Below are 23,418 nucleotides of genomic sequence, written 5' to 3' on the forward strand. Positions count from 1 at the left end.
CAGCCACATTCTTTTATATTCTGAGTCTTTAAGAATTTTATATGAACTTAAATAATAATGCAGTTATATTACTTTTCCACGTCAACAGGGGGATATAGATGTGGACCACCACTGTTTTTTGTGGATATCTTGGCCCATATTTACCTTATCACTTAAATATAAATGAGTCACAATAAAAGACACTTTTTTGATTCATCACCTACAACTGGCACCTTAATGTGCAAAGAATGACAACAGACATGTTCATATTTGAGGAAACTTTATTTACAAAGACAATTATGAGATTTCCATTACTCTTCGGGGGCAGGACTCTGATGATGGATAAATATGTTCCAGCGGATGACCTGCAGGGAGAACAGAAAATTAGAACAAAAAATGGTGAGTCTGCCACATCTGATGACAGAAAAGCAATTTCTGTGTAAAAACCAGTCGAGATAAAAGTGTCAACAATTACTATGACCTGCTCCCACCTGATACATATCAATGTCTGCAATAAACTGTCACATTAACTAAAGCTTATCTTAAATATAGCAACACTATGAACCCACATGACATCAGTTACCATCACTCTGAGACATTCGGTTAATTTATTTAAGATATGCCACCCAGCAAAAAGTTAGAGGTGCAGTTCAACACTGTTAAATAACTAAATGCCACATCATCTTGACATTTTGGTAATTAAGCTTAGTAAGTAAGCAGTTATGCTTGATAAACATAGACAAAATTACCTTGAAGGCTGAACAGTAGTACTGAACCATTTTACTTCTTCAGGAGCTGATGTCTGACGACAATGAAGGGGAATGCAAAGCCAACGCCGAAGAACGACACCATCATGCCCAACAGACGCCACTTATTATCCACAGAAAATGGCAAATTCTGTGAAATCACAAGTGATGATGCAGTGAAAATCCACAAAAAATGTATTGTCTTTGAGTTACATTTTTCACTACTTAAGTATATTAGTTATTGGACACGGTGGAAAACACTTGGCTTCACTTGAAATCTTTGGTACACTTTGAAATTCATGGCACTAATAATGAACCGTTGATGATACTAATTACTTCTTAAGTGCTGGTCCTATAGAGAGGTGATACATTACAGGAAAAACTCACCTAAATTGTCAGGCTCAATGATTCTTGGCAACAATGCTACAAGTCTTTTAACGCTAATGGAGGGATAAACAATGTTCTTTCAGAAGAAATCGGCTCAGTTGGTCTTTAAATGGTGGCGACCAAAGCACTGTAAATTCCATCAGTCCAAAATCTCAAGTGTTAAACTGAGCTGAGATCTGCTGACTGCAAAAAACATTTCATATATCATGAAATTTTCCTACACAACTCATTTAGACACATCCTGTTCTCTACAAAACTAGAAGATTTTGTAAAATTGTTTGCAAAATCTTCTAGTTTGTCACACTTCTGCATAAAGTCTATCATGAGAGCTTTACATTAAATTCAAATATTACAAGACAGGCAAATATTACAGCTAAGCCATCACTTGTTCATTTTATTTTTGTTATATTTTGCCCACGCATGATGTGTAAATAGAATATTTTTGGTGTTGGTTGGTACTGATCGTATTTCTACGACTAAGTGTGCAAAAAAAAAAAAAAAAAAAAAAAAAAAAAAAAAAGAAGAAGTTTGAAGTTACCTTTAGCTATATATATATATATATATATAGCTAAAGGTAACTTCAAACTAAATATTAAGTCACGTGGCCAAGAACGCTTACTCTGAATTATTGACAACATATAAAGCATGGAGTTCTTTGGGAAAGACTATTCAGACACATTGATACTTCACCATTTTACTTGTCAAAGCATTACACAAATAAGCAAACACAGGTTTGTTTTCAGTCCCCATTAATTAACTTTTCTTTCTCTTAAAATCAGGCATATTTAAAAACACCAGAGTCTCACCCCGTGGAGGCAAGAGCAGTGCATAAAGTATAAGAAATATTAAACCGGTCCTGTCCCCTAATGTCAGCAGACTCTGAGCGAGCTGTGACCTTAAACTTCAGCAGGAAGCACAAATCAGTTACATGCACATTGCTGTGGAAATGTGTGAATGTACTGGCAGCTTCCGGATATATTTATGCCATCTTAAATACGAGGAAAAGAGATGTTTTTGATTCATTTACTTTGTTAAAGTTGATTATTGTCGAGGTAGGAGGGTTAGCTACTCAGCCACCACCTCTGAGCCCCAACGCTAATGCTAGCAAACAAGCTATCCAACACTGACAGGTCTGGTCACGAGAATATAAACATGACCCGTCAGAAGGCTGCCCTTATCGCTACACGTTTTGTTATCATGTATAAGATACTCAGGCTGTTGTGTGTCGGGCTAACTTTGCTGACTTTATAATAATTCTGCTGCCAAACGACGGACGTGACCTCCACGTAACACCGGCTAACGTAGCTAGCGCCGGGCTGTGGCTACACACAAGGCCGCGTCGTAAAGTGTCCCGTTTAAGGTAATAATGCTGCCGAAGGGAGCTGTCTCACCTTCCCTGGTCCTTCAGCATAATGTCCTGCACGAACAGCGGATGTCGTGAATCGCCTTACAGCTTGTCCCAGCATGATTAAAGTCAGGTTTGTCCTGTGTCTCTGTGGAAAGCTTCCGTGTGCGACCTTCTTCTCGGTGAGCGGTTGGACAGCGCAAGCGCTTGTGGGAAAAGGGAAGTAGCGCTATGGTGTGTGGGAAATGTAGTTCGATTGGCTCAGAAGCGACTACAGAGTGAAAATATCTGAATGCGTGTGAGGCGCACGTGTGACGATAAATTAGAGATTCAAGCTTAGATTCGTCATTTTCTGAATATAAGTCGGATGCATCTGAATAAGGATAAGACACAACACAGCTATTGAAATTTAAATTGCTTTATTTGTTTATTTGTTTTATTCTAATGTTGACACACCACAGAGTAAGAAAAACAAAGTAATATATACATTAAATTCAATTCAATAAGGTAAAATTTAGGGAAAAATACCAACCGAAAGAAACAATAACTTAGGGAAATGGAGATTGGTTACCTGTATGTGGTCTACTGGGAGCTATGCTATGCATGTCACCTACCATAAAATTTTTTAAAATTTTAACTCTCAACAGAAGACCCCTAGGGTCTCTTAGAACAGCATTACATAACCAGTCATAAAAGAATTGGAGACACAACAAGAAAGGATTTCTGTGAAATAGGCCAATTCGGTGAATAACAAACATCCCCTGGAAAATACTGACAATACCTGTTACTTTGACTTTAATGTTCGTTTGTGTGTCATTTTAGTACACTCTTTGAGTTCTCTTTCTATTTTCCTGTGTTAGTTGGACATTTATGACTTTTATAGGAAGCAGACCCAAAGCACCGCTGCTATAATTTCATGGATTAATGCTTTCATGTGCACACTGGGTTGTACATTTAAATAGTGTTAGTTAATGTTGCAAAGTGCTGTCTGTTCAGGGCACAAGAAACTGGATACAAGTTTGTTGGGTTCATTGTCATGAAAAAAGGGCTTTACCACTACATTTCTCCAGATGGTTGTGTGTGTTCATCTTCTGTTGCCATTAAAAAGTATTCACATCTGAATGTTTTCAGTCTTATGTTTCAATTCATGTGTTTAAGTGATGGTTTTTCAGAGCGCCATTGTGATGATAATTTATAAAACTGGGACTATGCAGGGATGAGAAAGATGTGCAAAGAGAGCAGCTCAGGTGTCATAACTCAACTCAGTAGAAATCCAGGTAGTCCATGATGTTTGATCCTGTAGCCACTACATTTCTGAATTAAAATGCTGGTAATGCTAATATTGCCTACAACAATATTAAAACTTAAAAATTGATGAGAATCCACAACATTTAAAAAACCACAGGGAAATATGTGTGTTTACTGAAAAAGTCATGAACATTCATTTCAGTTCTTCCTTCTAAAAAAGAAGGCTTTTTTTTTTATTATTATCCTAAAATAGGTTTAATGCCTCAGCTTTTGACTGAGTTATCTAGGCTGATTTATACATATCAGCAGCAAGGACACTTCAGATTCATAATGTATTACCCTTTTTTCTCATTATAAGGTATAAACTGATTTCACAAGGTTACCCACGCAATCGTTGTCCAGATTACTTAACTTGCTGCAGCTTCATATTCTTTATCTACATAACAACACACATTGTTGAACATTTGGTAAATAGTTTGAAGAGAAAGGAAAATTTTAAATTGCCTCTAATGTTTAGAGGCATCTTTGTGCTTACAGAAATCTAATGGGGCAAAAAAACTGTTTCTTTTTGCAGTTTCTCTGATAATGAACCACAGATTATATGTGTGAATTTTATGTATGAACCATTTTCATTTTTTACCCCACCCAAATGCCTGAAAACATTTTGTCAAAAGGCATCCATTTTTACAGACAGAGTGGAATACCCTCTGTTATGAATGAGCTGAATTCATCAACAACAACTCAGAATAGTTTTTCACTTCAATTCTATTCTTTGAGTTTATTCACGCCTTTGAAGTCTACTTTGGGAACACTGTACAAGTGTTTTGGGAGGGGAGTGAAGTGGGTTTTGGATATTTTTCTTTTTACACAACTTATGAAACTACCCTGATTTTTGAGTGATTCAATATAAGTATTCATTACAATCTATGCCTTTAACACATTCAACTCCCCTATGAAGTAAGGTTTCCTGTGAGATTTAGTTTGCTTTTTCAAATATTGTGTGTTTTTTATATGTGTAGGATTATTTCCATCATACCTCAATTCCATACAAAGTGTTTCTGCAGTGTTGTCAGATAGTAAAATGCTGCTCTTCTAAAAAGTCACAACAGGGGCAGCGGGCTTCTGGCACTGTCTGCTATGATTTGGACAGCCGTGGCAAGCTGGTTACCCCTCGGCATAGCTGCCACATCCATCAGTGCAGGGTCATCATCTGGCCTGCTGCCACGGACTCGCATTCACATTGCCAGCACAATCTGTTAAAAAGGAATAAAGGGCTGGGAATCGTCCCAGGGTGCCTGGTGCCCATCCCAAACAATGCCGTCAGACCCGACAATAAATATTGATGTTATTGCTTGTCATAATGTTGTTGGTGCAACCCTGAAATCCATCCTGTTTCATATTCTCAGATTCATCTGTCCTCACCATGCAGTGTTTAATGCTTTTTTGTTGACTGTCTTAATTTCCCGCTGTTTACTTTTGCTTTGAATATGGGCATGGCCATTTTTACCTGGAGAGCTCTGGCGACAGCCATGTGAGAAACTTAGTGTGAAATGAGGAGTACAAACAGCGTGTGTACACACATACAAAGCTGCTATATTGGTTAACCCACATTACCATTTAAGTCTGCCAATTAGAATTCAGCGAAACACAGGCTGAATCATATCAGAAAACAAACGTTTAATCAACCGTGAACATGACTTTGCATAGTAATATGAGGACTGTGTGTATAATTGCAGTACATGGTAACATTTTCAATAGCCTGATTCACAGAGTTATGTTTTTATTAATAAATATGTGACTGTTGGAAGATGCAAGGATCATTTTTATTTTGGTAAATGTTATCAAGCAATGTGCTATAGAGTATCATGAATCACAGGTTGGTGTGTGAAAGTAAACAGGGTTCCTCTCTTTCTCTCTATAGCTCTATTTTTCTATCTCGCTATCTCTCTCTGCCAAGATTTGCACTAGTGGTCCACTAAGGAGAGGAGAGGTAATTGATAATGTTAATCAATGAGGACAGTTCATTTTGGCAGCACCGCTTTCACTTCTGCTGTTGCTGTTGTCTGCAGCAATGATGCAAAATATTGTATCTAGTGGCATGTGCAAGCTTAGTTAGTTCTTCTCTTTCTGTTTTTTTCCTGTCCTGTCAGCTCTGGTTTGGTTCTGTTCTTCAAAAGGTGACACTATAAGCAAGGGCCCAGAGTATAAGTGTAGTCTTTTGGAATTTCTTTCTATTTATATGCTCTGCTTTTCTCTCCAAATCTGCGTCTCTGTCAGTCAGTTTCAGGGTCAGCACGTATCCTGAGATTTCAGTCACAGTGTAAGTAGGATTGTATGCAGAGACATATACAGACCATAAAGGGCACACAGAGAGACACGCAGCCTCCAGCTCGGTCACTATGGGAGTTCATAGCATGCTCATAGGAGCATGGTTTGACATTAATCTTTAAAGTGAATTAAAGGGAAATTGCAAGGACTTGCGGCTGTCCCAGCCCTCTCGGGATGACGGACCTCAGCCTATGTATGTTCAGGGTTAGGCCTCTTAAACAACAAGCATGCCCAGATTTTTATTCATGCAAGATCTTTATTTCCCCAAAGCGCACTGGTATTTTACAGTAATATGCTGCAGTATCAGGAACGGGCTTTCACCCCCCACCCTTTCCCCATCACTGTTCCCCTGAAATAAAATGGATACTGATGATTGGGTTCTACATTAAACCCGCTGGGCTGGAAAGAGAATTAGATAGAAAATTATTCTGAATATCAGAAGTAAACATGACAAATTTAAGCCATTCCAATTCTCTCACTGCCCCCGGTATGCACCATGCTGATCCCCTTATAGTATGCTCTTTAAGAGGGGGAGGTTCGTCACGTGAAATACCCATCTGCTTCACCTTTGTTTTTCTCCGTCTACTGTTTCACAATAGATGCAGAGCTTTGCTCCAAATAAGATGATGTTTATCAATCTCTGATTCTAACTCTGCTTGTTCCAAGCCCTCAGAGCAGATGTTGATTTCTGCTAGGCTTTTTGAAATCAAAACCACATCCATAGTGAATGAATACAAGATGTTGTCACACAAAAACTCAAACTGCACTAAGAGGTTAGTAGAAAAACTTTCTTTCCAAGGTCAGTCTTTCCTACTGTTTGGCTACATGTGCTTTTTTCTCCATTCGGTCCACTTCTACTTAATTTTTTCTCAAACAGTTTGTCTGCACAGATTCTCATTGATGGTATTACTTATAAGCTCCATTATATGTTACCCTTGAGGTGCAGCAAAACTTCAAAATGTGCATTGGAAAAATTTATTTGACTTTATTCCGTTTATTCAATAAAACTTTTTTGCCTCTAGCATTTATATATATATATATATACATTTTTTTTTTTTCTTTTCTGGTGAGGAGTGAAAGTGAGAACTGAACTTTTGAGCTTTGTGCCATAGGAAGGGACAAAGGCTACAATAAGAAAGCAAATCTCTGCTTCAAAGTGAACTTGCTTTGATAATTTCTGTGTGTGTGTGTGTATGTTTTGCGAGTGGGTTTGTTTTGTGAGAGAATCTGAGGCGCCCTCACGCTCCATAGACCACATTTATGGTATCTAAATGTGGCATTGCTCATTGACATTGCCTCAGAATGTACATGAATGAAGGAGAATCTGTTGCTGGCATAGGAAGTCATCCATTCTGGCAGATCATCTGGTATAAATATTTACCAAACACCATTTTCCCGAAAATGTCTGATACGGCACAGAAATGATCATAAAATCATTCACTTTGAAGTACACGTGAAGACGTGCCTTACACTCCCTCCTTCAGTTTCTCCACTTATTTCCACATTTCTATGGCATCTGGGTATGCAGTTGTAAAACCTACAGGATGCATTAGTTACACTCGACAGTATTCATGTCTGTGAAATATCCTGCGTCCTTTGCAATTCCAGCAGTCTAGTGAAGATGAGCTCCTGCTTTGCCACCCTGTCATCCGTGAGACAGAGTGCCACAAAGCCACCTGTCAACGGGCTGTTAAGCGAAGCTCCAGGCTGACCAACGACTGACCGGGAGCATCTGTGCCACTGTTTGTGTCTAATACGCTAATGAGAGCTGTCAAGCTGTCGAATTCACTCCTGTTGCCCTCTGGCACCAACAATAGCACCTTCAATTTGGCTGTCTTGAGTGACATTAACAAACACAGGCACAAAGAGAACAGACATGTGCCAGTGACGCCGTGCGCTGACATGTTTAACAACAAAGAAAACACATGCGTGCACCAAAAAAAACACCCCAAGCACACATAAAAAGATTTGTTATTTTATGTAATGGAGTTTGCCTTTTCCCTTGCAGTTACTCATGTAAAATTTTGTTCCTCAAGTTGCCTATGGAGGCCAGTGTTGCTCAGGCATCGTGATGGAAGGCACCTAAAAGGTTTAATAATGTTGCCCATGTTGGGCAGATGACTTCAAAAATGGCCAGTTACAGCATTGTAAAGTAGATAGTTACCAGGGAGAGTAATTATTGTGTAACTATTTTTTTTATGTTCCAGTAAATTTAAGAAATTTCCCTTTAATTGAAATCTAAATTCAATTATTAATGTTAAAATCTGAATATTATATATTTTAAAATGAATTAAATAGATACCCAAGATGGTATATTATTACCAGGAAACACTGTCATTTCTATACTTCCAGTTTGTAAACTGTACCTTTGAATTGTCCCCACTCACTATTGTTCAGTGTCCTGGTCGTTAGTGCGTGTATGAGCACCTGCCCACCTCTGCTTCTGATTGATTGACCATGAATTTTACTCGACCTTAGCCAATCAGCATCACTTACAATGTTATTGTAACCTCCTCACACCCTGAAAGAAAATAAAATGGAATTGTCGGTGACAGTAATGGCTTTGTGACAATAGAAACAGTAATTAGCTGCATTACCTGTTTCTGAAAAAAGTAATGCGGTTATTCCCATCCCTGGCTTTTACTGAAGAGGAAGATCATTGAAGGAAAAATTCTTCCTCCCCTGTTGTATCGCTGGTTTTACATAAGGATTCTTGATGGATGGCATGCAACACTTTACCGCCTCGTGAAAAGAGAAGCCAGTCACGCCAGTCAAGACAGTATTGACAGTATTTTGTATGAAAGGCCTTCGGTCATTCCAACAAATCTGCCAAACATTCATCAAACCCTAACCCAAACCCATCTCTACCTTCTCTGAGCTCCCTAACCCTAACCCCCCCCCCCTGCAGTGTCCTGGGCCTTTATTTCATTCCACAGTTACATAATCTATTTAATGAATAGTTTCCACACACAGAAAAAAAATACAGCTGTGAAGGAGAAAAAAGCTAACACAAGAACATGTATGCAAATGTTTTATCCCATTAATTTAAAATAAATTTAAATAGCTACAGTTAAGAGTCAATTTGCATGTAAAATATTTGCAAACAAAGGAAGGATGTAATGATAAAGAATATCTGGTCTGAGATCAACAGAACCTGTCTCAACCTGATCCAACTGGATCTAAAGGCCTTTTCCTCACAGCCACTCCAATGGGCAGCTTACACAATGATGAAGGAAACACTTCAGAAGCTGGTGGGAGAAAACAAAATCTAATCTCAATTTGTCGACGTTAAAAGTGTTACTTTTTGCACTTAAATTCTGTTGATGCTTTGCCAGAAGCAAAAACTGACTTGATGATGCTGCAGCTTCTTCCATGTCCGATAATAGCTGCAATTCTGAACTGAATTTTCTACTGTTATCTAGTGAAATGATTAAGTCAATTGTTTTTTCAATGCATTCGATGCATCTAAAACGGGACACTTTTTAATGTTTTGGTTTTTTTTTTAATGCAGATGACAATGAGCTTTATGTTCTCAACATGCTTAATAGGACATCCAGTTTAGTATCAAAAAGAGAGTTAGTGTTGGGTTAGTTTCAATTTCCATTTACCATTAGAGATGCTGCTGAGATAAATGAATTTAAATATTTTGATCAAGATTATATGTACATTATATGTTTATATGGACCGTATTTACTGTTAAAGGATCGGGGTATATTGCAGTATTTTCCTGTATTCTGCTGACCTACAGTGCAAAAAAGCGCAGTATGCAGAGATTTCAGGTCACATGAGCCTATGAGGGTATTGCTATATGTGCCAAGAATTTAGAGTGCGAGTCATATGTTTGTTAGCATAAATGCTCCTGTTTTTCAGGGCCTGGTGAGGAGTCTTGTGTATAATATATGTGCAGATTTGATGCGCCCGTAAAACAAAAATGCATTTTAACTCTACCCAATTTGACACAGGTTGCTAATTGTGGTTAGTCTGATGCTTAAGTTAATGTGGTTATTTTCAGAAGTGGTCATGGCCGCAAGTGTATTGGCATCATTTGCATGTATTAACTATGATCTTTATTTGCATGGTATATGTGGGATTTTTTCTTTCTAACAGTACAGACAGCGAAGACAAGGTAGAGTCATTAAAATTTTTTTGTAGGTGGTTCGTTTTATAAAACCAGATTGGATGAAGATGATAGAAGCTCTTCACAATGTCTTGCGTGTTTTCATCTAACAAGTACTCTCAGTACTTTGATTTCTTATCGTGTGACCTCCAGTGGATGATTCCAACCATGACCTGCTCCAGTAGCATGTTAACTTTCGTAAACTTGCTGTTATTAAATAGTAAATGCTAGATGGCTAACAGTCAGCAGTATTTTGGATTATGCCACAGAAATGCTAGTGATAGCTCATGACTCAGCTGGTCGCGCTTGAGACACAATCATCCCCGATGACCGTCAACAGTGAACATGAGAACATGCTCCTAAGACTAACTGAAGCAAACTTGATTAAAAAAGAAATAAAGAGTGTGCCCAGTTAGAGAGGTTTACCGACCAACCTCCCCTTTAACTCACCTCACCATCTGCATCACCTGCGGAGAACAGGTGGGTATTATGGGAGTCTGATTCTGTGGAGAGCTCCAGCCTGCCAAGAGCTGACAGAATCTTTTTATTCTGCCAGATATCAGACTCTTTATCTGGGCATAAGAAAGAGGAGCGAGTGCCTGGCGAAACACAGGTGGAGGTGTCCCACACCTGCTTTGGCACTGATTTTGATCGGTTAGCCTTGTTTATCTCAGTTTGAAATGGCCGGAGCACTAAACATACGGCAGGCACAGGTGCATCGGTGACAAGATAGGTGAAAAGCATCTGTGCAGGGCTCTTCATGGTTCCTCTAATAGCACTTAGTTGACGTTTGAAAATTCATTCATGAAATACATTAGCATCATCTGCACAAGTGACACATACACAAACCTGGTTAAGCACCAGGTTCAGTTCTATTCAGTTTTGATAAAAGAAAGTCAAATTGAATTCCAAATTTTCTCTACACATGGAACTAGAGCTGGCAATTAAGCTCCTTTTGATGCAATTTGTAAACAGCAATGCTGACAAATCTGAGAAAATAATTTAAAAATATTCAACAACATGCAAATTTAATACTTCATCCATGTTTATCTGTTCGTTGTAGAGGGCTAAGACACAAGGCAAATGATTTCCAGCTGCAACAGCATACTTCAAAGAGTCCAGGATTGTTGTAATTAAAGCAGGCATACAGTAGGATTCATTATTATGCTCATAAATCTCCCCTTGATTTCCCCTTGCTCAACATAAACCAGCACAGTTGTTGCGCTGTTCCCTCAGTGGAAAAGCACTGCTGGCTCACAGTCGACATCAAAACGCAGAGTGACTCTGCTACAGTTTTGCTCCTCTCTTGTTGTTGTTGTTGTGACTGGAATAATATGGTTGTAGTGGTTTTGTGGTTTTTGCGGTGATGATATGAATACAGTGCCACAGGCCTCTAAGTGGTGTACTCAGCATGCAAGTACTGTTTACTTACTTTTTAAAACTAGTTTAATTCACTCCAAGCACTCGTGCTACTCTATGGCTTATTTCATCTTTGTGTTGGATTGGCAAACAGTATTGATGCTACAAATCAAACATTTGGACAGCATTTATTTGGCGATTTATGTTCATCTGCTACATTCATCATTTTAAATGTTCATTCACTGGCCTGGACTTTTTTCCATCCACATGGCATGATGGATTGTTGACCTTCATCAGTGACTTCCTGTCAGTGCATGTGTCTGCAGCATCCATTCAGCATGGGACAATTTTCCAAGAGGGGAAAAGGGGGCACTGAGTCATTCAGCCAGTGTAAGCATTGTGTTGCTTGACTGGGGGAAGACACAAATATTTGATGACTCCCAGCTAGCACAGCATTAAAGATGCAGCCCCATGTGAAGCCTCCCAAGGACCAGTTTACTCTGAGTTGGCTGTGATCAGTTATCTCTAAAAAGAGCGAGATTAAAAAATTGAAACAGTGCAAAACAATTTGGCTGCAATTCAAAAGCCACGGAGGTTCGACTACTGGGCCAGGCCTAAGAGTCAGCAACAGAAAGTCCAAATCAAGGAAACTGCTCACACGTGGACCTGCAGGGTAAGTACATATAGATATAGATAGCCTTGTGAGACCTGGCAATTTCTCATTTGTTGTTGAGCTGGTCTGAAGGGACAAACTGGTTGATGACGCACCAGTCCCAAGGACATGTATAACTGCTTTTGCGATGAAATATCAGTCCCAGTATTCCTGCCTTCGTAGAGATATTGGGACTTATATTTAACTTGGCCTAGTATATGTACAGTAAAGGTTGATTAGTGAGGCATAAAATTGTAGCAGTCATGCAGTAAATCTGCCTGTCTCTACTGGTTTCCTGATAGATATTTTACTCTGAGTTGTTAACGTTACACCGGGGCTCCAGTCAAGCTCTAGCGTTCTCACAGGACCGGTCCCAGGCCTGCATAGGTCACGTGCAATCACGTCAAAAGTCTGTCCCTCCCTCTGTCAAGATCCTGGCTTTGGCACTGCAATTGTAATGTACATATATATATATATATATCTCAGACACTTTGGGTTAAATCAGGCAATTGCATCGTGGTCTCACACCGGGCTGGCCTACGGAGCCAAAGCTGATGTAGCAAAGTGTGAAATAATTTACACTAAGCAGTCTAAAAGCATTGTAAGATGTTGTTGGGGGGAAAAGAAGCTTTGCAGAAAGGAAAAGATCCAGACCGCAGCATTTGGATGAGGCAAAGTCCTCATCAGCTAACGGGGTGGAAAAAAAAGGAAAAAGAGAAATTCACACCCATACTTTGAACCTGCTGTATTTCAATTTATACAATTATGCCCTACCATTTGCCTGCAGTTACATTCATTGAAAATCCATCCCTGCATTAATGGAATTATAATGATGTAGTGTATGCCTTGGCACCTAATCAAATAGAATTGATTTAAGTTGCTTTTTGGCCCAGGGCCCCTGCAGCTCAAGGGCTCTGCTCCTGTCGTCTGTTATATGAGTGTACCTACTGCACATGTGTGTATCAAAGAGGTTTGTAAGCTATTTATTTTCAATGGCATACAGTATCATATTAGCTTTGACAATAAGAGTTCAGGACAAACTGTCTGTGTGAGTCTGCTTGGAGGGTTGTCAGCCCAGTAAAGGAAAATATGAGCAGAAAGCAGGGCTGTCTGATGGCTTAACAAGGCACTTTATGCTTGGAAAGGATTAACTTTTATCTGTGAATATATGCATTTTTTTCTTTTTGATTTGATTTGAAAAATCCTTCCCAATACTAAGACACACAAAGATAAAGACATGAAGCAGCCACGCTAGCATTTGAGATTCTGCACTTAGGCACAGCTGTGCTTTGAGCTCAACACTCATGTCCAAGCAGGTGTTGCTAAACAGGTTTCATATTAGATTAGTGTGTTAGGAGTCTAATATTTGCTAATTAGGACTGCAGAGGCCGATGGGAGTAGATAAAAAGAAAAAAAAAAGAGACTGCAGTTCATCCTGAAGTGGCATGAATGTCTCTATTAGATTTCATCAGTGGAGAAATTTAACCCAAATGCACAAACATGAACCTCGTGGGGAGTGCATGATTGAAAATGTGGCACTTGGGAGCACTTGCACAGAATTTATATGTGTAATATTTACTGACCTGTTGGTGGCAATAGAGGAAAAGGATCACAAAAATCTGCCTGGAACATAGTCTGAGTACCTGGAGACATTTAAATGTAGAAACCCTAACCCTAAACTTCTAATAGATCTCCACCCCTGTCAGCGTCAACCGCAGGGTGGGGTTCAAGCTCAAGTCAGAACATTGCTAAACCAGCAGGTTTCATGCTCTGGAGACCATAAAAGTCAGTGCAAAAGTTCTTGGCAATCTATAGTTCCAGAAATATTTCGGTCATGACCAATGCACTGAGCATGGTTTAAAAATTGAGCGCTCTGAAGCTTATGCCCCCGCCCCCCACATGAATCTGCTCAACGAAACCAGGAGTGACAACTGAAGCTGAGACTCTCTCTGGGCTGTTTGCAAAGGTCAGGACTGTGAAGCCCTGCTCAGTTACATTCTTAGCTTCTTCTTCTTAACTGTGGAGGGAATCAGTGCAGGCTGAGTAAAGTGTCCATCAAACACTGAACTTCAGCTAACCACCGTCTGCCTCGCTGCCCACAAAACTGCTCTGCAAACCAATTTTACATATCAAAGTTGCTGATTGGAGTCACTACACTGAGTAGTCTTTTGTGAAAAGGCTGCCAGCCTGACGTCTCTTTCAAATGGGTTTCTCTTCTAAAGCGCTGTAAATTAAAGATGTCCTTAGAAGGGAAAAAAAAAAACCTGAATATGCTCTTCAGTTGGAATCAGCACGGACAGAAGATAGCTGCAGAGCTGCCACCAGTTTGAATGAAATCAGCAAAACGTACAGGGAAGTGAAACAGGATGCATGAATAAGTTGGCGGCGAGGCTTGAGTTGGGCAAAAAGACACACACGGGCAAAGCGTTCTTTGGATGGAGCAGGAGTTTTGCGCATTTACAAAAACTCATTCAAGCAAATTCTACTATCAGATTCGTCTTTGGTGACAAGGTGGAATCAGTTAAAAAGCACACACCTCGCATAGAAACACAACCTTTTTCCTGTGTGCTCTGAAAGCATGCAGACAATTGTGTATGACAAATTGAGAGCATTTCGCAATGCCCTTTGCCAAGCTCGTGCAAAATTACTTTCCCTGCCTCTTTCTCCTGTCTCGCTATCGTGGACACCCAAGTCTCCCATTTCCTGCATGCCTTGCAAACACAAAGGAAAAGTAGTGACATTTATTGGGCCCGGGATTATTTGTATTCTATCTCTTCCTTCGCTGCATGTCGGCTTTTATGAACTCACTCAGGCGAAACATTAAAGAAGCTCATTCTTTATTAATCCAAACAATGACAATTCAAAGCTTCAGACACACCGACTTTACCGTGTACACATTTTACTTTAAGAAATCAGGTTACAGTCATTGTTTTTTAAAACATTCCTTGGCTGTTGGCATATGTACAGTTCTGTACTACTCTCGTTTTTAATTTGTGCAAATGGAATAAATAGGTAGGAATGCTGCACATAAAGAGGTGAAGTTCGTAGTTTCCAGTTTTATAATGTTTCATAACCTTTCTCCACATAATGACACGTAAGTCTGCACTCAAATAGGAAGACACTTGACGTTAGCATGTCGGCACTCAAAATCGTCTTGACTGCTTGATTTTGAAATGCACATTCATCAACATGGACTTGATTAAAAGCAGTTTAGTCACAGCTGAATATTTGCCCATTTTCAGCGACATTTCTCCAAAGACACACACCTGACCCAACAATACTTTATTCACAATGTACTTTGTACCAGACATGTCAAATCTTATTGCACTAATGTGTGTGTGCTACTGACTTTTCTGGAATTTAAAGTAGCATAAGGCCATATTCAGATTAACAGCACTCCAACATTACTGAGTCCATTGATGTTGTTTCAAGATTGTTTCAAATGGTGTCAGATATGAATTCAATCCGATGGCAACCAACACACTGAACCAGACATTAACCTTTATATCTGCTGAGGGCTCAGAAATGTACAATAACACAACTGGGATACACGTCAACATGCTATTTCTACAGTTATCATACATGTGTGTCTGAGTAAGTTATGTGTGTGTGTGCGTGCGTGTGTGATCAAACCTATCTCCCTCAGATTGATGTGTTATGTTTCTTAATGTTTCAAAATGTTTAAACAAATGTGCATTAATCTAAATCCAAGTCCCAGTATCAGAGTGGTGTTGGCAGTAGTGAGGCAAGTGTTGCTGACTTTGGGATTTAAGGAAATTAGGATGGAGGCAACATTTGGTGTTAAATTGTGCTGAGGGAACATTTGGCTGAGCAGAGGTGGTGTTATTATGGGAGAATCAGTACTTCTTTATAAGCTTGACTTGAGTTGAGGGAGATGGAGTCTCTCAAGGCTGCCAACTTTTTTCCTTGAAATGTGCCTATACTAGGCCCCCAGATAATACTCTAATGTCTGCTTGCAAGTTTTGTTTATTTATTTATTTTTTTGCCTTATCATACATCAGCCCAATATAAGACAGCAGCTGGCATACAAATATTAATTTACTTTTGCTAACACTCATCACATCACTTTTTTTTTTTTTTTGGCTCCTGCAAAAACTGCATATGTGATGACAAGAGCTTTTCAGCAATTGAATTCAAGCATCACTGTCATAAATGAGATCTTCTTGGGGCAAACAAGATTTGAACAGTGAGACAGTAGCAGGGAGTCAGCTGTGGACAAATAAAACCTTCTAAAATAAGGAGGAGAAAAAGAAACAAACAGGGTTGTCCTGGGAGAAAGATGCCAGGAAGTTCAAAGCACAAATAGCAACATTCCTTCTTCATGGAAAAAGAAAGAGAAATTATTCATCAATATAGAGCCAAAATGTGTTTTAAAAGCCATTTGTGACTTTTTGTATGACTTTATAACCAGTGTTAGCAATGTCAGTTGTTTAGCTACCACTCTGACATAAAAGATGTTATAATGCGGCCTCTGAGCAGTACTTCCTCTTCACAGCGCCAAGGAGACTTGGTATCCAAAATTTACGATATAGGCCAAACCCGGCTTATTAGCAGGTTAGTATAAGAGAAACAGAAACAAAAAAAGGTTAGCATTGGTGTTGCTCACAGCGGAGTAAAGGAAAGAAGTCCCAATATTTCCTCTTGACTGGTAAATAAACAGCTCTAATGATAATGATTTCTATATCAAAAGTTAGAAAAAGTCCCTTTAAACAGTGTTGTACCTGAGTACCTCTGTGTCATAGTCATAAAATGTTGAAGAAAGTCTGTGTGATAGGCTCATGGCATCAATGACTCTGCTACTTTCAATATCGCAATAAAGTTAAGTGATAATTCAATGCACCCTGAATAGGTTGGAGGGAGGGGGGGGGCACTATTTCGAGACATAATGATGGATTATGACCAAAGCAGACTGCATGTGGAAGTGCACAATCAGCTAAATGTAAGCCAGAGGCTGAGATTTTCATAAATATGTATGGCATCTTACATATTGTTAAGAGCCTACTGTGAATTACAGATCAGCATTATCAATTCATAATTTTAAAAGTGGCTTTCTTCATGAGATGCAAATATGGCAAAATAGTCTCAAAGAGCAGAAGAACCTTGAGCGCCTCACTTGAGTCTCAGGTACATACAGATTGTGTTCAAGTGACATTTTGTCCTGGTAGTTTTCACATGTCAAAGATCAGTCTCTAAAATACACTGAAAGAAGAAAGAAACTTGTAGAAGAAACTTTTCAAAGTCCAGACTTGATTGGGGGGCATGGGGGCAAGAACTTCAGAGCAATATCTGCAGCAGTTCCTCTTACAATCTCATTTTCACTTTCTGAAGCAATCACAGGCCAGCAGAGCACAACTGCACTGCAATTAAGCTGTCTGTGAGTTTTAATTAAAACTAAGAGGCGTGATCCGTCTAAAACTTTGTTTGCCTTTCAGGCAACACAAGTTATCATCTTCATAATGGATACGATTGTAATGTTGTATGAAAGATGATCACATTACTGTTCACATTTTCAAATAATACAGGGCAGGCAGTGAGAGACGAAATAAGCTCTTATTCCTCTCTTGCAGTTTGCCATCGAAACATTTTTACAATTAGGATAATAATTGTAATACAGACATGAATTATTCAAAGGTGTGAAACAGCTGTACCCAGTAGGCACAATCAATACGCCGTCTGACGCCTGCACCAAAGAAAAGTCCATTACAAGTTCTAATGCATCTGAGTAGCTTCTGCACCAAAAACCAATTTAATGTTGATATCTCCGGGGACTGCACAAAAAGAACTTGAGAGGCGAATAAACAAAATCAGCACAGGAGTGAGCACACAGCCTTGAGGGATACAAGCCTTTACTGTACAAAACTGTTGACTCAGACTTTTTATTGACAACTGAAACATCAAAAGTGCAGCTGTTTTTGGGGTGCAGTCAGAGGATAAAAGAATGAGTGAAGCTGAAGGTGGGAAATACACAAGAGTACAGACACACTAAACAACCAGAAACAAAAAAATGAATGAATAAGGGAAATACCAGGAATGTCAACCTTTTAGCCTCGTCTTCAGTGTTCCTCATCGCTCACATTTATTTGGGACTTAATTGAGTCCCAGTCGACGAGCAGTGAATGTCTGATTCATGTGGAGAGGCCATTTGGAGAAACATTATGAGGAGGAAAAAAAACATAGTTTGTATTCTACTCTCAAACTAAAACATGCTTCTGTAATTATTTACATTACTTGGAGAATGCTCCAATAATCAGTCTGACTTGGCCTTTACTGTGGAATTTAGTTTTATTCTTTTTTAAATATCAGCTGTAGACAGTTAGAGGGGAAACACTGGAACAATTTCTCACAATAGTCAAGTTTTGGTGTGTCTGAGTGTAATGCATTGATTTTTGTATGTGGTACAAACAGGGCAGATGTGTAATTTATCATGAATCAAGGATAAACAGCATCTTCTACAAGGACATATTAATTTAATAAACTGTTTCTGCACTAGACTGGCATCAATATATAAAAAGAGCAGCATATAACCACTTTAATTTCCACAAAATACAAAGAGAACATAACAGCAGCAGGCGATTTATTTATTTATTTATTTATTTATTTGCTGTCCAAGCTGATGTCCTTTCTCTACCTTCAGGTGCATTTGGTCCATTTCACCTGATGAAACCAACATGTTTTGGAAAACAAAAACAAATAAAAAGTCTATAATCCGGTTCTTCTCGGAGGAAAGAGTGATGGCCTCAGGGGCTGGTGCTGATTGCCTGCTGCTGCTCCGCTGAGTCAGAGAGGTGCAGCAGAGCAGATATATACTGACCACGGTCGATAGATGGTCAACATTTCCACAGAAGTGTATGCCGCTCTGGCCAGAACAAAGGTGTTTTTATTTACTGTATACCTTTCTGAAACATAGTCCTCGGCGGTTGCATCCCACAGGCGACGGCCTCGCTGTTTATCTCAAACATTCCCGGTGGTTTACAATGACTTTCTAGGGGACTTTTATTAAGACAGATTTTTCAGTAGTCACAAATCAACAACTGATTCAACTGCATTAACTTACATTAGCAAATGACTTCCATTTGCTCCAAAACACCAAAGATCAATTCACTATGAACATAGGAATAACTGCCTCAGAAATATTGTGACACCATTTCTGCCCTAATGGTAAATAATCAAACAGTTGTATTAGTCAGCATTACCACCCTGCTGCTACTAATTTCAATATACTTTGCTCTTATGCTGCTTATTTCCTCAGGTCTTTAGGTGTACTTTGGGCCTTTTGTTCTATTCTGGGGATTAGAAACATGTTAACAGAGCGATGAACTGTAACTCATCAGGCCTGACACCAACTCTCCAAAATGAAAAGGAGTGGGCAGGATCTTAGACTTTATTGGCCAGGAGATGAATGGGCCGAGGAGTAATTCAAAGTGAAAAATCATTCCCCTGAGAGACAGATCCCTTTATTTCAGGCACTGTGAAAAATTCCTAATGGAAAATAGAAGTATTTTTTTCTTCACCGTCCTAATTTACAGTTGGCAGTTAGGCGACACACTATACCTTAAATGTGCAATCCAATTGCATGGAACCAGATTGATTCTGAGAGTAGAGAATAACAAAGATGTTTCTTGAATTGGCAAGGTGAGTGCTGACTCGCACACGTTTCTTGAGACATTTGTTTCTAAATCTTTAATTAGATAACTGTTGTGTTCGATTTACACCCCTCAAGGTTTCACTGATTTATTAATTCCTTAAAAAAAAACTTGAAAACTGCTCTTTATATAATGAAAGCTCATCAGCAATTACCTTTTTAAAACATTCTGTGTGATTTTAGCTGCTATAGGAGAGATGCTGCCAAACGAAGTCCTGTTGTATTTCAATACAATGACAATAAAGTTTCTTTTCTTCTACTTCTTATGACGGTTCTTCTAAAAAAATTAAAAAAAATCTAATTTGTATGAGCACAATGCTTTAACAAAAATGAGAAACACATTTTCATAGTATAATAAGACAAACACAAAATATAGCTCTGGTACAAATATAGGCAGCCGTCACTGATATTTGGCAACCTTTGAAACAATGAGCACCTCTGAACGTGTCCTGTGACCACACAGAAGCTTCTTCCTCTTGTTCTCTTTTAGCGCCACTCTTTCACTGCAGCCACTTACATCCTCAAGAGTGCAGGTGTCCTTTTTGTAGTGCAGTGGGATTTAGGTTAGGACTGGACAGTTGGAATAATTCGTCTTTTCTGCTGCTGCAGCTGAGCTTTGGGTCATTGTGCTACAGAAAGATCTCAGACCTTCACCACAGGTCTAGTTTTCTGACTCCGGACAACACATTTTTGTCAAACATCCCTTTGGATGTATTCAGTGTCGATACCAAAGAGAGCATAGATGATCCACGGTATGACAAAATCATAGACTCTTTAGTGTTTGTACAATACTGTAAGCCCTTTTTGTTCGCCTTTCTTTCTATACAGTGTGTTTTGTGTTTATACCATTACTTCATTTGTATGTAAGGGTTTGTTTCTTTCTTTTAGTGACCTTTGGCACATTTTACATGTATACATAATTGCCTGTTTGAAATTCAGAGGCTCATAATCTTGTCCATGAGGAGCTTTGCAACTGAACTTAGGAATTATTGTGAATTTTTAATGATACACTTGAAAGTCTTTCAAGGTGCCTTCAATAAGACATTTTAAAATATAACAAAGAAAATTATACACTATTTTCCTCACTACTGATCAGTCTCTTGATACATCTGCCTGTAATGTCTCTGCATTGTTTCAACAGCTCTTTTCCATGATAACTATGACAGCATAAAGCTAAAATAAAGGAAGCGGATGTATATTCGAGTGAAAGTCAGTTTGTAACATAATAGAATATCTCTCAGAAAAGTCCCATTGGTAATGGTGATCAATTTAACTCCACCAAGTATAGTAAAGAGATAGAAATAAGCAAAAATCACACTTCTACAGATTACTTGGCTGTTTGTTTGTTTAGTTTCCCTTCCTTTCTGCAAAATAAACAGGGTCACCATGTTTGTGTTGGAGAATGAAAAGAACTCATGCATCGCTGGGTATGCTGTTGTGTGAAGATACTGTAAATCACAAACATTCACAGCTGTTATGTGTTTGAGCAGAATTCTTTGACCTGATCAGATCTGACCGCCTAAGATGTTTCCTCTTTGTACAAACTGTGAACTGATTCTTCACTCAGAATGGGCAGCAGTGGCTCAGTTGGTTGGGACTTGGCTTGTGAGCTGGAGGTCCACCGGTTCACATCCCAGCGTGTACAATGAAGAAAGGTGAGTGTGGTACGGTGGATGGCGAGATGCCAGTCTACCACACTGCTGACGTGCCCTTGAGCACCGCCTTCAACCTGAAGCATGTTTGCATGATATGGAGCTGACATGATGTGTGGATGTCTGGGGGGCCTGTGCATGTATATATAAACATATCTCAGAGTGTAAATGCAATTTCAGTATGTGTACAATGACAGATATTCATGGTAAGTCTCTGGCACTTTATTTTCTGTAGGTAAGACTGTGTTTCAAGCAGTTGTAATAAAGAGGAAACTCTCATTGGGAAGGTTAACATTTACAGAAAAACCTAATAAGATGTGGCAAAAGATACATGAACACATTTTTGAAATTTCTTTTATCAGCAATGCATTTTCTATAATGACTCCATATTCAGCAACTGATATTTGGCTGGGAGAGAGAATTAAAATCATCAAGTATCGGGAAAATGAAGAGGGACTAAAAACTGTATACTGTCTTATGGCGCTTCATTAGAATGTCAGCTGCCGATCTTGTGCAGAAATCAATCAGGGGAACGATTGTCAGCTCATTATTCTGCGGCATTTGGAAAAGAGGAAACATAAATTGTATGATGTATCTTCTTGTAATCACCTCTTATCTGAGATTAATGACAGGAAACGGGTCTTAGGGCGGACACGAGTCATCCAGGCGAGCCAGAGGACGAAAATTACATTGTTGAAGGGTGCAAATCATAGCTGCCGCCTCTGTGTTTCCATAATCAAACAGCCACTGATGGCAGAGAGGGTGGCATTTTCAGACAGTGTGCTCCACAGTTCCAGCTAAACAGCAGATATATGTCACCGACTGAAGCCTCTAATAGGTCGCACAACCTGCTGAAGCGACCTGCTTTTAGTGCTCATACTACAGTCATGATGAGAACCAGAACTCTGAGTCCTGATGAAGGCCAATACAACCTTTCTACGACCAGAAAGGAAAATTGTTCGGATGAGGAAAAAAATCATGTGTCCAACAGATATTCTGCAGTTCATAGTACAAACACGAAATTCACAAATAATTGTATACAATTCTGACCGACATGGCCATTGACGGTATAACCTAGTATTTCTGTTTCCTCTCAGTTTCACTGCGACACACTGCACTGAACACAAGATGCATTTAGAGTCGCTCAGACAGAATGCAATTTTTATTTTTGTTTGTGGCTGGATTTCAAACAATTTAAAAATTTAAAGCTGCTGTCAGAAGAAGGTGAGGGTACTGCTTTTTGTTGCTTGTTTTTCTTTTTTTTTTTTTTTTGTCCCTGCTATGGACACAGGATCTATAAGTTTTATTCAAGCTTACTGTATCTATCTCCATCACAACTGTCACACCGAATCAGCAATATGCCCATGGTAAAACTTATTCTGTCACCCATGGTTTGTCAAGTCTCCTTGTGAGAAATGGAATTTCAGCTTCTTTTTCTTTTCAATTAATATCAGCCTGGCTTGTCTTTCCATCAAATTTAATCTGAGAACCTTCGTAATGACCTCCGTTCGTCTCTTACTGTAATCACCACTGCCAGCTACACTGGTTTTTCCTGCAAATGTGATGTCAGAGAACCAGTAGTGAGTGCCTCAGGAGACCGGAGGTCAAAATGACTCTGCCCCCCATTTTATTCTGGCTTTCTGTACTTTCCTTTCGCATTACAAGGTTGATTTACTTTGGCCTCAGAGGGGTTTAAAACTATTATCCTGAGTACGTTGTGTGATCTTGAAGAACAACTCAAAGCCAAAAACTGCAGACTGCTTACAGAGCCAGGTTCATACTCTTTTAACCGCATGCCACTGCCAATTTGGTAGATAAAGCCTGAAATCATAATCCATCAATTTTTCCCCCTGAACAAAAATATTTATATCTTGAATCAAGAAATGATCTAATTAGAAGGATCTTCATGGAAAAATCAGCACCTGTAATCAAAGAAACTGTG

General features: G+C 39.1%; 1 protein-coding gene across 1 annotated transcript; it reads right to left on the reverse strand.

Moving 5' to 3' along the window:
* Nucleotides 1-242: 242 nt before the first annotated feature.
* cox7c (cytochrome c oxidase subunit 7C) lies at nucleotides 243-2,670 on the reverse strand. Its single transcript, XM_029511239.1, has 3 exons — nucleotides 2,504-2,670; nucleotides 729-876; nucleotides 243-344 (listed from the first exon to the last, which is right to left on the reverse strand). Exons 1-2 carry the CDS (start codon nucleotides 2,576-2,578, stop codon nucleotides 760-762), a joined length of 192 nt encoding a protein of 63 aa, XP_029367099.1. The 5' UTR covers nucleotides 2,579-2,670; the 3' UTR covers nucleotides 243-344; nucleotides 729-759.
* Between the last annotated feature and the right edge of the window lie 20,748 nt (nucleotides 2,671-23,418).

The sequence above is a fragment of the Echeneis naucrates genome, chromosome 9 (assembly GCF_900963305.1).
Source record: "Echeneis naucrates chromosome 9, fEcheNa1.1, whole genome shotgun sequence".
Taxonomy (NCBI): Eukaryota; Metazoa; Chordata; class Actinopteri; order Carangiformes; family Echeneidae; genus Echeneis; species Echeneis naucrates.

Coding starts and splice junctions, on each gene's coding strand:
- cox7c (XM_029511239.1), bottom strand. CDS start 2,578: ATGCTGGGACAAGCTGTAAGGCGATTCACGACATCCGCTGTTCGTGCA. Junction 877..2,503: donor ATGCTGAAGGACCAGGGAAG/GTGAGACAGCTC, acceptor GTGATTTCACAG/AATTTGCCATTTTCTGTGGA.